The sequence below is a fragment of the Balaenoptera physalus genome (assembly GCF_965194825.1).
Source record: "Balaenoptera physalus genome assembly, chromosome: 11".
Taxonomy (NCBI): domain Eukaryota; kingdom Metazoa; phylum Chordata; class Mammalia; order Artiodactyla; family Balaenopteridae; genus Balaenoptera; species Balaenoptera physalus.
The window spans coordinates 69,651,148-69,664,793 of NC_138896.1; the positions used below are offsets into that span (position 1 = coordinate 69,651,148).

The 13,646-nt window shown below is 44.4% G+C and overlaps 1 protein-coding gene across 4 annotated transcripts in view; it reads right to left on the reverse strand.

Annotated features, from left to right (window-relative positions):
* The window catches only part of LRRC2 (leucine rich repeat containing 2), a 35,705-nt gene that overhangs the window by 21,160 nt on the left and 899 nt on the right, over window positions 1–13,646 (reverse strand). Inside the window, exons 1-3 of one of the 4 annotated variants that reach the window (XM_082414252.1) lie at window positions 9,722–9,839; window positions 7,965–8,054; window positions 3,223–3,366 (exon numbers count right to left, since the gene is read on the reverse strand). In XM_082414252.1, the coding sequence (XP_082270378.1) occupies window positions 3,223–3,347 (125 nt within the window). In that variant the 5' untranslated portion in view covers window positions 3,348–3,366; window positions 7,965–8,054; window positions 9,722–9,839. Of the gene's footprint in view, window positions 1–3,222; window positions 3,367–7,964; window positions 8,055–9,721; window positions 9,847–13,646 lie in introns of those variants that run through there. The other 3 variants (XM_082414250.1, XM_082414251.1, XM_082414249.1) reach the window with 3 other exon arrangements.

A 13,646-nucleotide genomic window follows, 5' to 3' on the forward strand; every position in this document is an offset into this window, starting at 1 on the left:
AAATTTTAAAATACCAGCACATGGAGAAATAGGAATTTAATACCAGGAGAAAGTGCTGGAAGAGTTAGAAGTGAGCTCCTCTGGGAAATACTAGCAGGGGCTTGGGGTGATTTGCTTTTCATTATTAGCTCTTCTGTGTAATTTAAATATTTTTAATACCATGTGATAAAAATAAGTTTAAATATCTACCTGTAGCTCTAGCTCTGACTGTAGCAGTCAGGGATACAGGGCAGACCCTAGATCCAAGACACTGATTGAAATAATAAAAGAAATCCTCCCAGAATTTTCACAACCAGAAGCACAGCCACAGCGAGTTCTTGTATTCAATGAGCACTTTTCAGATTAATGTCTCTAACTTTTCTTTCTTCATTTCTTAGACTGAACCTGAAGGTAGAGTCTGGCAAGGTAATGAAATGATACTGGTTAAGCCCTCCCCAACACATCTTTCCTATATCACAAATTACAAATTGATGTAACTATTTCACATATCTTGGTACAGCCAACGTAAGTGGAGGGAAAAGGAAATTAGATGCGCTGCTTAAAAAATAGTTAAATACCAAATCTTTTTTGGATTTCTGTTTTAAATGTTTGATGTCTTAGTCCCTTTGAAACCTAGAGAAAGTCACAATGAGAATATAAACTATTTTTACATTTCCATTCTCTTCCTTGAGAGTAATTAACATAAATAAAATGTCATTGTCTTTATACTTTATCGCTCATATAATTGAATAATGGTCCCCTTAAGTCAATTTTAGTAGTATTTCAAATACAAGATAAACATACAAAACAATGCCATTAGAGCTCTATTAATTAAATCAGTAAGTGTGCAAATAAAATACTCTTTCCTTAGGAAATGAGCCCACAATCTTAGTCTAGACGGCAAATAGCCTCACTGGATGAAAAATTCCTCACTTAGAGCCTAACGAAAGCATCTCTATCTCTCCATCTAAATGACTGAGTTTCATTCAAGTAGAGTGATGTTCTCTATTCATAACTTTTAAGTGTTGGTATATACCTCATGGAACAAATACAGTATTACAAAATGAAATACCATGAAGTGAGGTAACAGAACAAGCTAAAGGGTTTTGCCTGCTTTAGTACATTTAAATTAACCAGATAACTGCCTTTTATACAAAGCAGTCATTAGTACATTAACTTTCAGGACTTCCCTGGTGGTCCAATGGTTAAGACTCTGTGCTCCCAATGCAGGGGGCCCAGGTTCAATCCCTGGTCAGGGAACCAGATCCCACATGCATGCTTCAACTAAGCGTTCACATGCCACAACTAAGGAGCCCACCTGCCACAACTAAGACCCGGTGCAACCGAATAAATAAATTAATTTAAAAAATATATATATATATATATGTATATATTAACTTTCCCACAGGAAACAAATTTTGAGAAACTAAAGGGTAACCTTCAAATAGTCCTAACAACAACAGTATAAATCATATTATGAAACTTCAAAAATACCTGCCAGAAAAAGGTAAATTCACTACATTCATTTTTGCAGGTCCTGGGAAATTAATGCTTCTTCCTGAACTTCACATTCCTCCAGCCACCCTCCCAGTTCCTCCTCACCACCCAGCCAATTTGGTGGCTGTTTTTCTTATCTTGAGCTAGAAAATCCTAACAAATTCCCAAGAAGTTTTCTGTCTTAGGTTAAGATAAGGCACAGCTCAAGCCCCATGGCACTGAGCCTAATGCAGGACCAACCCTGTGTACATGAGACGTGTGAATGTGGACACAAAGCCATTTGGCACCACGATGGAAGACAGAGATCAAGAGTCAAACGCGACTGCAAAGTGGCTTCCAGGGCACAGTTCTCAGACCGAAGCTCCTGCAGGTGGCTGCTGTTCCCAGAACCCACAGGGGGTTACCTCAGCTACAGACACCTCCATAAACCTCCCAGGGCTTAGGTCCCCATTCAGCAAGTTGTCCCACCCTAGAGTAACCCCAGATGCTGGGGGTGGGAGGAAGCTGGAGCAGGGCTGAGAACCGCTTTGGGCTCATAGGGCCTTGGGACCTGTGTAATTCATGCTCATGAAGATCCCTAAGATCCTCTGCCATGGGTGTTGCCTGGTCTGAGGGTTCCAATTCTTAAATTTAAGATTCATGTCATATTGGATAATCTCATATTAGTGGCAAGTGAAAAGACAGGCCAGCTATCTGTGATTACAGCATTATATCGGGGGAAAGGTTTGGCCAAATCCTCCATTTACCAGCCCTGTCAATTTGGGCAAGTTACTTAGATCCTAACTTCGTCTTCAGACTGGGGATAATTATAACCACCTGGAACAGCTGTGATGCTTACAGCAGCAGCTTAATTATCAAGCATGATCAGAATAAGTATTTGTTTGATCGAAATAGTTCATAGAAGTGGAGAACCAAGAGTAAAGAGACATTCATACCCTACACATTTTGTTTTTAACCTAAAGCATAGACATATGTCACAATTTGCCAATTTGATGTAGGGTCATGGACCGCCTTTGAGAATGGGTCTGCCAATTAGAATCCCACTCTGCCTTTCTCGTATAAACCACACCCATAACGCATCATCCAAGACTTCCAGTTTGGGTTTCCTCACAGGGCATAAAAATTACAGACGTGCAAAGCCACCTGAATGTGCAACCTTTCTAGCTCATTGTACTTTTATCTGTCTTGTACAGTGTTAATTCAATTGGGTGGTTCGTACTGATCACACACATAGTTTTTCCGAAGCCTTCAACTTAGTTTTCATATACACAGTAACTCTCTTTTACTCATACTTCATGAGTGTATGACAGTAGTCAAACCACATCATTCCAATCCAAGTAAAAATTGCATCAACACAATGAATCTTATCTAACGTTCAGCTCAACGGGCGAGAGCTGAGTGCAGGACATAGAGCAGCCTCATGTGGTCACATGGGTGGACGGCATCAGCCTGCTGAGGGCAGCTGGCGGTCTTTCAGAATTTCCTGTAGAGGAATTTGTCATGTCATTGCTGTCTTTTCCATGCCTAGCACAGTACCTGGAATGTATGTGGGTCCTTATAGCTATGAGTGTTACTGTTATAGGAATCGAATGTCCATTGTAAGCAACAGCGTGAAGACTCTGAAGTCCAATGAGCAAGTGTCACGGACAGGAAGAAATCTCGCAGGAAAGGCATCCCCCTCCACAACACAAATGCAGCCTGTCTTATTCGCTAAAGAGCTACAGAGCAAGTACAGAGAACACATACTTTTCCAATGCGCTTTTCTCGAGCCTTTCTGCCTCCTGCTTCTGCCAGGCTTTGTGCTTCTTGACACGAGTTTCCCACAAGGCTCTGATGACAGAAATGTCGAATACGACCACTTTAGGCCCCATTTTAAGAGCATGAAATTACCTATTTAAAAAAAAAAATTATATATATATGTGTATATATATATATATATATATATATATATATGTCAGCTTCATACACACACAGAAGAAAATAGTTTTAACTTGAACTTTAAAATAAAATATGAGTGAATCAATTTCATCAATAATGATGAAATGCCTTGTTTCTTCCAGGATGGCAGTTGCTAATGTTCTTAGGGTCTGAGAGTACTCTTGTTTGTAAGTCAAAGTTCAGCGCTCAACTGGGGTCCTCTCCTCTAGAATGTCACACTTGTCTCTCTACCCCTCAGCTGACACGTGGGTTCCCAAAGCCCCCTGGGCATTCCTCAAGCTTTGTGGTTCCACATTCTATTGAATTTACTGGCATCTGATCTTCTCAGTAGGTTGTAACATACTCAGAGGTAAGTTTGATGAGTTAATTAGAAGATACACACACACACACACACACACACACACACCACACACACACCAGTTATCTGAGTCTAAACACCAGCCACCATTAAGTGCACCAAGCATTGTACCAAACCCCACTGAGCACTCTTCCTCCTGGGACTGACCACACAGCCTGGGCACTAGTCCTGTAGGTTTCCCCTGCACCATGACCCCTCACAGCTGCTGATCTCTGTTTATGTGGTTTCTCAAACACAAGGAAAGTCAGACTCAGGTACATCTTGGTCATCACCTCTTAGTGAGAACTAGCACAGTGTCTGGCACATAGTGGACCCTCCATAAATATTTGTTGAAAGACTAAGTGAATAAATGAATCAATGAAAGTGAATAAAAGATTTGCATCCAGGTTGCTTCACTCTCAGCCCACTCAGTGAACTTTCTCTCTTCTCTTTATTTTCCCACCTCATATTTACTGTTTGTTTTAAGTCATTATTTGCTCACTGCAAAAAAAAAAAAATTATCAGGACATAAAAGTGCATTTCAACATTCATTCCACTAAGCTATGCTTATCTCCCTTATCGAAGTAAAATAAGTTTCTTTATATTGTTTTAAACTTCCCCTACCTACAGCATCAAAATCTGGCTAAATCCATTTCCTGATGTCCACAAATACACAGAGTGTCAGTTGGCAAACAGTAAGGCTACTGAATATTCTCTGTTCCAATTCCAGACACTTCTAAATAGCAGTCAGTGGGGATACAAAACCAAATATTTAAATCTTCTGACTCAAGTTTGTGCTCTCCACAAATGGCTTGCCAATATGAGTGGCAGAACTGGCTTATGTTTATGCAGCTGAACATTTGAGGTCAATAAATTTAGTCTGAAGAGCTGAAAACACTGACCCCAGTTTATTTCCCTCTTTCCTTTAATTTCTGACATCTGGGACTGTCTTTTGTCTCCCTTAAAACTCTTTTACCTAAAGGAGATTTTTGACAAAGATGCAAATGGTGCAAGTTTTGTGTGGACATAAGTTTTCAATTCTCTTGGGTAAATACATATGAGTAGAATTGGAGGGTCATATGTTAATTCTATGTTTAACCTTTTCAGGAACTGCCAGACTGTTTTACAAAGCAGCTGCACCATTTTACATTCTCACCTGCAGTGTATGAGGGTTCCAGTATCTCCACATCCCTGCTGACACTTGTTATTATCTCTCTTTGTATTGTAGCCATCCCAGTGAGTGTGAAGGTTGTCTTTTTTTTAGCATTTCCCTGATAGCTAATGATGTTGAGCATCTTTTTATGTGCTTTATGTGTTAAGCATCTTCTTATGTGTATACCTTCTTGGGGGAAATGTCTATTCAGATTCTTTGCCCATTTTTTAATTGGGCTATTTGTCTTTTTAGTGTTGAGTTTTAATAGTTCTTTATATAGTCTAGATACTGGTCCTTTGCCAGATATATGATTTGCAAAAATTTCTTCCTATCTTGTGAGCTGTCTTTTCACTTTCTTGATTCCATCCTTTTACTTTTAACTTAAATATATGGTTATAATCGATATGAGATTTTATAGACAGAATCTTGTTGATTCATTTATTTAACTCACTTGGACAATTTCTGTCTTTTAATTGGTATTGTTAGGCAATTTACATTTAGTACAACTAAGGATATATTTAGATTCAGGTCTACCATTTTACTATTCATTTTCTGTTTGAGCCCTCTTTTGTTTTCCTCTTATATATTTTCCTGCCTTCTTTTGTGTTATCTGAACATTTTTTACTATTCCATCTTATTTTCTCTATTGTGTTTTTGACTATGTTTCTTTGTCATTTCTTTTTCATGGTTGCCCTAGGGAGTATAAAATACATGCTTAACTTATCGTGGTCTACTTAGAAACAGTATTTTAACCACTTCAAGTGAGATATAGAAAGCTTATTACCTGGGCTTCCCTGGTGGCACAGTGGTTGAGAGCCCGCCTACCAATGCAGGGGATGTGGGTTCGAGCCCTGGTCCGGGAAGATCCCACATGCCGCGGAGCAACTAAGCCCGTGCGCCACAACTACTGAGCCTGCGCTCTAGAGCCTGTGAGCCACAACTACTGAGCCTGCGTGCTACAGTTACTGAAGCCCGCATGCCTAGAGCCCGTGCTGTGCAACAAGAGAAGTCACTGCAGTGAGAGGCCCGCGCACCGCAAAGAAGAGTAGCCCCCACTCGCTGTAACTAGAAAAAGCCCGCGAGCAGCAACAAAGACCCAACTCAGCCAAAAATAAATAAATAAAATAAATAAATTTATTAAAATAAAAAAGAAACCTATTGCCATATAGGTCCCCTTATGCTCTCACCTTTATGTTGTCGTTGTCCTATGTATTATATCAGTGTTAGATTTCTTGGCTTCAGATCATCAAACTTGTTTCAAAGAACTCATGAGGAGGAAGCTAGCCTGTCATATCTACCCTGATATTTACCATATCTGTTGTTCTTCCTTCATTCCTATTGTTCCAAGTTCCCCTCTGGTATCATTTGCTTTCTGTCTAAAAAACTTCCCTTAACAATTCTTTTAAAGGAGATCTGCTGGCAAATTCTCCATTTTCCTTCTGAAGGAGGGCAGGAGGCCCACAGAGCAAATGGGCCACACAAGCCTCTGTTTTCTGCATCAAGAGAGCTGCAGAAAGTTATTGCTAGCCAAGGCTGCCAGGTTGCAAAGGGACCATATTCTGTGCCCATGACTGGGGCAGTCTCCAGTAGATGTCCCACAATGCTGATCCTCCCCTGGGAAAGGCAGGAAGCCTCTTCCTACTACACTGTCACTCCAGTGTCCTTTACTGAGAAAGGTTAACAATGGTATTCACTTCAAAGGACAAATACTTAAAGGAATTCCATTATATATCACAGAATACACACACTGAAGAGTGCATTCCAAGTTGAGAGGCAATAAGTTGATAACTAACACAGTAAGTGATCAATTTGGTTGGGTTCAGACCTCACATTCCAACCTGCCCTCGGAGGTTGTGATTCCCACGTCAGATCAGTCTTCTGACTTTGCAGTGCTCTTCAGCTGTTCTGTGGGCGCCACCTAGTGGCCATCTGGGACAGGGGTTCTAACAGACTGCCAACGCTGGTTAGGGTCAGATCTATGCAGGTGCAGCTCGGGAATGAACCCAGGAGCTCATAAGCAACCTTTTGGGGTTGTTCTCCAGAGCTTCTCCCTCTCGGTGATCTCTCTGGTCCTTTTAGGTTCCTGGGGCTTGCTTTTCAGTCCTCTGGCCAGAGACCTGGTGCTTTAGCTACCCTGCTTTGCTGTGCATGTCCTACAACTGCACTGTGTTGGGCCAAACAGTGGGAGGACAGTGCAAGGAAAAAAGCAATGAGAGTTTCCTCCACCCTCTGGGGACCACAGCTCCTCTGCTCAGAAAGGAAGGATCCCTTATCCCAAAGTCTGGGTGACTGAGGTCCTCCACTACCAACCTTCTCCCCATCGCCCCTCACTGCTGCTAGTACTACACAATCCTACGGGGGCCTAAGGCATTAGAGGGTGGAGAAAAGAAAAAGAAAAAAGACAGGGATTTACCCCCACTCTCTGAGCATTAGGAGGCTGTTTTCACTCCTGGAACAAAATTAGGTGCTTTGTGCTCAATTCTGGGTTTCAGGCTGCCTTGAGTCCAGGCTGGGGAATACTGGAGGGGAAAAATGGGAAACAGACCACAGGTTCTGTTCTACTTTGAATTAGGGTGTCCTTCCCTTCTTCTCTTGCAACTGCTTACTTTTCAGGGTCTTCACATTGCTGTTCTGTGTAATAAGTCCAGGTTTTATAGCTACATTTAGTGGAAGAGACAAGGTGAAGTGTGCCTACTCCATCTCATCCCAAACCATAAATCTCTGCATTTAATTTTTCTTTTACCACTTTCCTTACTCTGTTACCTTCAGCTCAGGAGCACCTAAGCTGCAAAGGTCTTAAGGCTTTGACTTTTGACATAAAAGCCTCCATAAAGCAATGCCAAGCATCAGCCTGAGAACAAGAGATTAAAGACTTTAGCCATTAATGGAGAAAATTTTTTTAAAGAGAAAGAATTAAGCAGCCTAGCTCCTTTGAGGAAATCTCTGCACATAATCCAAGTCTACACATAAAAGCAAACCAAAAAGCCAAAGTACAATGAACTGCTTTTGAACAGTGTGGACAGTCAGTCATCCAAGAGTACCTGAAGCTGGAAGACCCACCTGCTGTCCAGGGTGTGTGTGTTCTAGATCAGCCAGTCATGGCTCTGATTCTTTTGTGGAGTTTCCTTTATTTTCTTAGGCCAATAAATCCTTGAAAAGTAACCAGATCTGTACATTAATATGTACATTAATTTCTATGCAGTAATTTAGAGAAATATAATTCAAGTCCCTATATTAGAGAAATGGTCTATTCTTGACGCCTTTGTGTTCTATTTTTAAATATTTGTAAACCAACATCAGTCTCAGTATTTTGGTGGAAAAGAGTCTATCCTGTCTGTCATCTAACCACGTTCACTATTTTCTCTGTGTTTTTGCCAAGCAGAGAAAGAGGTACTATCCTTCAACTAAGGGGGTTTTGAAAGTGCTAGGATTTAAATCAGGGTTTTGCCTATCAGAGGTTCTGTTTACAAATGTGTGTAATGAAAACTAGAGACTCTAAGAATGGTAAGTGATGACCATGTATGCTGGGGATCTACACTGTAACCTCCAGAGATCCTGCGAAGCTAAGAAATACCAGCTCCTAAATCCCAGGTCCAGCCCAGCTGCTGGCATCCTGTGCAGGACAGGGCTGAGGCCAGGCCTCCCTGGACAACTGGAAAGGATGGACCTTAACCCAGGAGGTAGTAGCCCCACGGGCGGGTGCTGAGATTGGGAAAGTGGTTTTATGACAAGAGCCCGTGAGTCATTCCATCCAGGAAAAAAAGCCCCTTTGGGGAGCAGAGAGGAGGCAGATTCAGGGACAGATGCAGATGCCAGTCACTTAGCAGCTTGGGGGAAGGAGAGTCCCCTGGCAAATTCACAAAGCTAATCTCTTCTTCATAGCATGAACTCCATTCAACCCAGTCTTTCAGGCAATTACATAAGATGTAATTTTCTAAGCATTAACTTTCTGCAGAGCTATAGAAATATCACCATGGTATGCTATACCAAAGCAGAAGAGAGGAAAATTACCCTCTCCAGGATCCAGTCTGGAAGCCCTCAACACAAATAAAACAATAACCTGTCAGAGAAAATGTTTACAACCAAGGAGACGTTTCTGAGACAGCAAAAGAACGCAGAGCTTTAGCCTGGGCCTGCACTGAACTTGACATCAAAGATGCATGGTTCCAGGACTCTCATTCCAGTTCTTTGCTAGAGATCTGGCTTCCCATGGTGAGCGCACAATCACGAGAACAAGCCTCCCTAGATTTGGCTGCCCTGTCCACAGCCACAGAGCATCTTCCAGAGAAGAAAACACTTGGGACTATGAGAAAGGAGGGAACTGCGGTGTCCCTCACTGCAACAGAAAAGACACTGGCACAGAGTGTGGTCAGGTTCATTCCCCTCCAGTGCCGAGTGTTTCAGGCTCTGAATGAAATGTCAACAATCAGAGACTCACAAAGGTTAGATTCACAGAGGAAAAAAAAATTTTTTTTCCTGGAAAAACTGTTTGCTTTATTGCAAGGGTCAGCAAACTTTTTTATTAAAGGGCAAGATAGTAAATATTTTATGTAAGTACAATACTTACATAACAAAAGAGAAAACGCTTGGCCTCCCTGCTTGCCTGGGATGGGCCTGCCTGAGCACTGACCTTGCGTCCACGCTTCTGCCCAGTTGCCACCTACTGGAGACATTCTCAGGATAAGAGCGACTGGCCCAAGAGGGAAAGGCCTGGCAGGCCATGAGCATGGAGCAGGCGAGGGGGGACCTGCTACAGTCAGCTTCGCTCTCTGCCCCAGTGACACCCAGGTGCCTGTGCGTCCTCTCCTCCCACTCACCTCAAGTTGGGCAGCTGGTAAGTGACCAGCTCTTGCACAGAGATTCGACTGCTTGGTGCCTGGCAGTTGCCAACAGTGGAGTCTCCAATATGTGAATGGCAACCAGCGCGGGCCTTGGGCAGCAGTGAGATACAGCTGGCCAGGTAGACAGGTGCTGAGAGTCTGGGGGAATGGGGACGGAGGGGGTTACTCCAGTTTGGTCTCCATGGCTCACAGTGCTAGCCTGCTCTGGCAGTGCCAGGCCTGAGGGTGATCATTTGCTGATCCCAGCTTTCGTGAACAATAAATGGCAGCAGCTTTCATTCCCCCAAGGTGCTAAGTGAGTGGCACCTGCATCTGTCCCTGAATCTGCCTCTTCTCTGCTCCCCAAAATGCCTTTTTTTCCTGGAAAAAAAGCTTTGGTGGATGTGATGGCTTTAAATTATATGCACAAATTCTTTGACATTCTTCCCTCTAAAAAGGTAGAGCTTAATTCCTCTCTCCTTGAGCTTGGGCTGGACTTAGTGACTCACTTCTAATGAATATAATGTGGTGAAAGTGATGGTGTGTGACTTCTGAGACTCAGTCCCATAAGGTATTGCTCCTCTCTCGGATTACTCACTCTGGGGAAAGCCAGCCACCATGTCCTGAGGATGCTTAAGCAGCTCTATGGGGAAGCTTCCTGTGGAGAGGAACTGAGGCCTCCTGCCAACAGCCGTGTGGGTAGACGCTGTCTTAGCAGATCCTATAGCCCCAGTCAAGGCTTCAGATGACTGTAGCCCTGGCAAAAATCTAGACCTCATGAAAGACCCTGAGCCAGAACCTGAGCCAGAAACCGGGTTTCTGACCCTTAGAAGCTGTGGGATAACAAATGTTTATCATTTGAAGATGTTAAGTGCTGGGGTAATTTTTATGCAGCAATAAATAACTAATAAAGTGAACAGTAAAATAAGAGGCACTTATAAAAATCAGTCTTAATTTACAGTGACATCTGGTGTCTATATACAGCTGCTTCCTTGACATACCCACTTGGATATCTCACGCATATCTCAAAAGAAACACGATTCCCTCCAAACTTACTCATTTAGAATCTATCCATCCCTGTCTGCCTTAATTTCCCATTTTGACAATGACTCCATATTTATCTGGAGGTCACTCCTTTATGCTTTCTGTTTCCTCACCCTGACCACCCAATATATGGACATGCACACATACACACACACACACACTCATTCACACATCCAATTTATTCTGTAGGGGCATGTGTTTCTCACCACCAATTACTGCCACATCTGGCCTCAGTTGTGCAAAAGCCTCTCAGCTGGTCTCCTGACTTCCCACTCACCCACATCCAATCCATTTGCTACACGACGGTGAGCATCACCATCACCAAAGAGAACTAGATCATGCTGCCACCCGGCCCAAGTCCTCCAGAGACTTCCCTTTGGAATGAGAGGGAGATCCCAGCTCCTCACAGGGCCCAGTAAGACGCTGGCACGACCTGCCCTCAGCCAGCCCCTCCCACTCACCCCCACTGCTCTCCTCCTCCGAGCCCGTCCACCACCTGCTTCCTCCCACCTCAGACCCTGCAAACGCTGCTCCCTCTGCCTAGACGTTCCCCCCATTGACACGACTCTCCCCACCCTGACACCCCTGAACTCAACTTCTGCATTCCCTCCTCAGTGTGGCCTCCCCTGCCTCTTCATCTAAGGTAGAGCCTCCTGCTAATCTCTCTCTCAGACTGTTGCTTACTTACTTCACAGCACATAATACAAGTTGAATCATCTGACCATTTGTTTAATTTTACTTTATCTGTCCATGAACGGAACCAGGGTTTACTGACGGGAGCAACCACCTGAGGGGCCCCAGACTTGGGCTCAGAGCTTGGCCCCTCAAGTCAGCCACCGACACTAGGTCACGCAGTAACAGACGCCAGGCTCCCACCTCTGAACCTCAACCCAGAAACCCTGGGTATGGAGCCAGTTTATTACTTGGTGTGTATTTGTGTTCTTTGATTCCCAGGAACCCTAAATAACTGACATTTGGGGACACTCATTAAATGCAGAAAGATGAATGTCCCTGCCTCTGAGCTCTCAATTTGGAGGGGCGAACAGATGTTTAAAGGGATACATTTCAATGCAGCGTGTGGATTCGACAACAGAGACTGAAGGAGCTGCTGTGCGAGCCAGAAGAGGAGAGATGTCCTCCAGTGCGTGATGGGGGGTTGGAGTAGGGGGTCAGGGAGAGTCCTGCAGGGACTGTGAGGAAGGCGAAAGGACCACTTTTCCGGGTTTGGTCGAATAGTTTTCCATGCTCCCTCCCCAAGCCAGGTATATCAGAATCACTTTACAGAACCATCTGTGATCCCGAGCCAGAGGGCATGACTGGAAAAACACGTCCTTTGGCAGCGGAACACTAGTCTCCACTTAGAATCATATGCCAGGGTTCCAGGTGGGAGGGGGGACTTTCTGGTCACCTAGTCCTCTCACTTCTTGTCAAATGACAGGCTGGGCTGGAAGAGGGTGGGGGTCGGGTACAGGGCTTATATCTCAGAGAATTTGAGGTGTGAAGGCTCTAGGAGAGTCTGGGAGGAGACTCAACAAAGTCCACAATACAGGTGCCAAGCCATCCTTGGTGCTCCCTCTGCGAGGCTGGGAGGGGGACAGCAGCAGAGGGGGAGAGGGGAGAAGGGCATGGAGCTGGTGCCAGGGGGGTCACCTGGACCAGCCATGGGGAGAGAGGCCTGGCTCCCCTCCTCCCCACCTGCCCCTTAGAGCCCCCCAGATCCCTCTTCCCTTTGGACTGACCAGCTCCAGGCCTTCCACAGCATTTTTCCAGGTGTATCCACCAGGTGCAGAAGACACCTATCATCAGCCTTGCTGGATCCAAGGGAATGACTGTAACCAATGGGAACTTCTGGTGACACCAAGGTACAGTGGAGGCAATAACATGACAGACCAGGGGCTTTAATGGCCCACAAATTCCTTTCTATCCTCACATAAGGCCACTGCCTGGACCCCAGAGGTAGAATGCAGAGTGAGTTTTCTGATAGAAACAGTGGGGGAAATAGAGGGTAAGTATTCAGGTGAGGTCAGTCACAGTAGTCACAATATTTCAGCCAAATTCTAAATTAAATTACATTTTATGTCACCTGATCAGAGTTCCCCTGGGGACACCCATTATTTTACGGTAATTTGTTAAACTAGAAAATCTGGCCAAGGGAGGCAGAGGCTCCAGACAGGATCAAGAGGACAGTCTCAGGGCTGGAGTCCTGCCTCCCCCGCCGACTGTTGCATGTCCCTGAGACGGCGACCTAACCTCTCTGAAACTCGGTGCTCTCATCCTGACGCCGTGTGACAGCAGCACTGAGCTCATAGGATTAGTGGGAGGATCACGCATCATAATTTGTGTCACATGCTTAAGACAGTACCTGGCACCTAGTAAACCTCAAAAAATGTCAGTTATTTAAAGGAAAAAAAAAAAAAAGAAATTAAGACACACCTTGTTCCCAGTTATATGTAAGAACAAAAGGTGCATGAGCATCTGGGGATTTTTCTCTATCAGGTATGGTTACAGAGGTTCTTTGGAAGAACACCCAGCTCCTAAGTTATGGGAGAGGATTTGGTCCATCAGAAGAGCCGCCACGCAGTGGTTAAGAATCCACCTGCCAATGCAGGGGACATGGGTTCGAGCCCTGGTCCGGGAAGATCCCGCCTGCCGCAGAGCAACTAAGTCCGTGCGCCACAATTCCTGAGCCTGCGCTCTAGAGCCCACGTACCACAACTACTGAAGCCCGCCCGCCTAGAGCCCGTGCTCTGCAACAAAGAGAAGCCACCACAATGAGAAGCCTGTGCACAGCAAAAAAGAGTAGCCCCTGCTCGCGGCAACTAGAGAAAGCCCGTGCGCAGCAATGAAGACCCAACACAGCCAAAAATAAATAAATAAA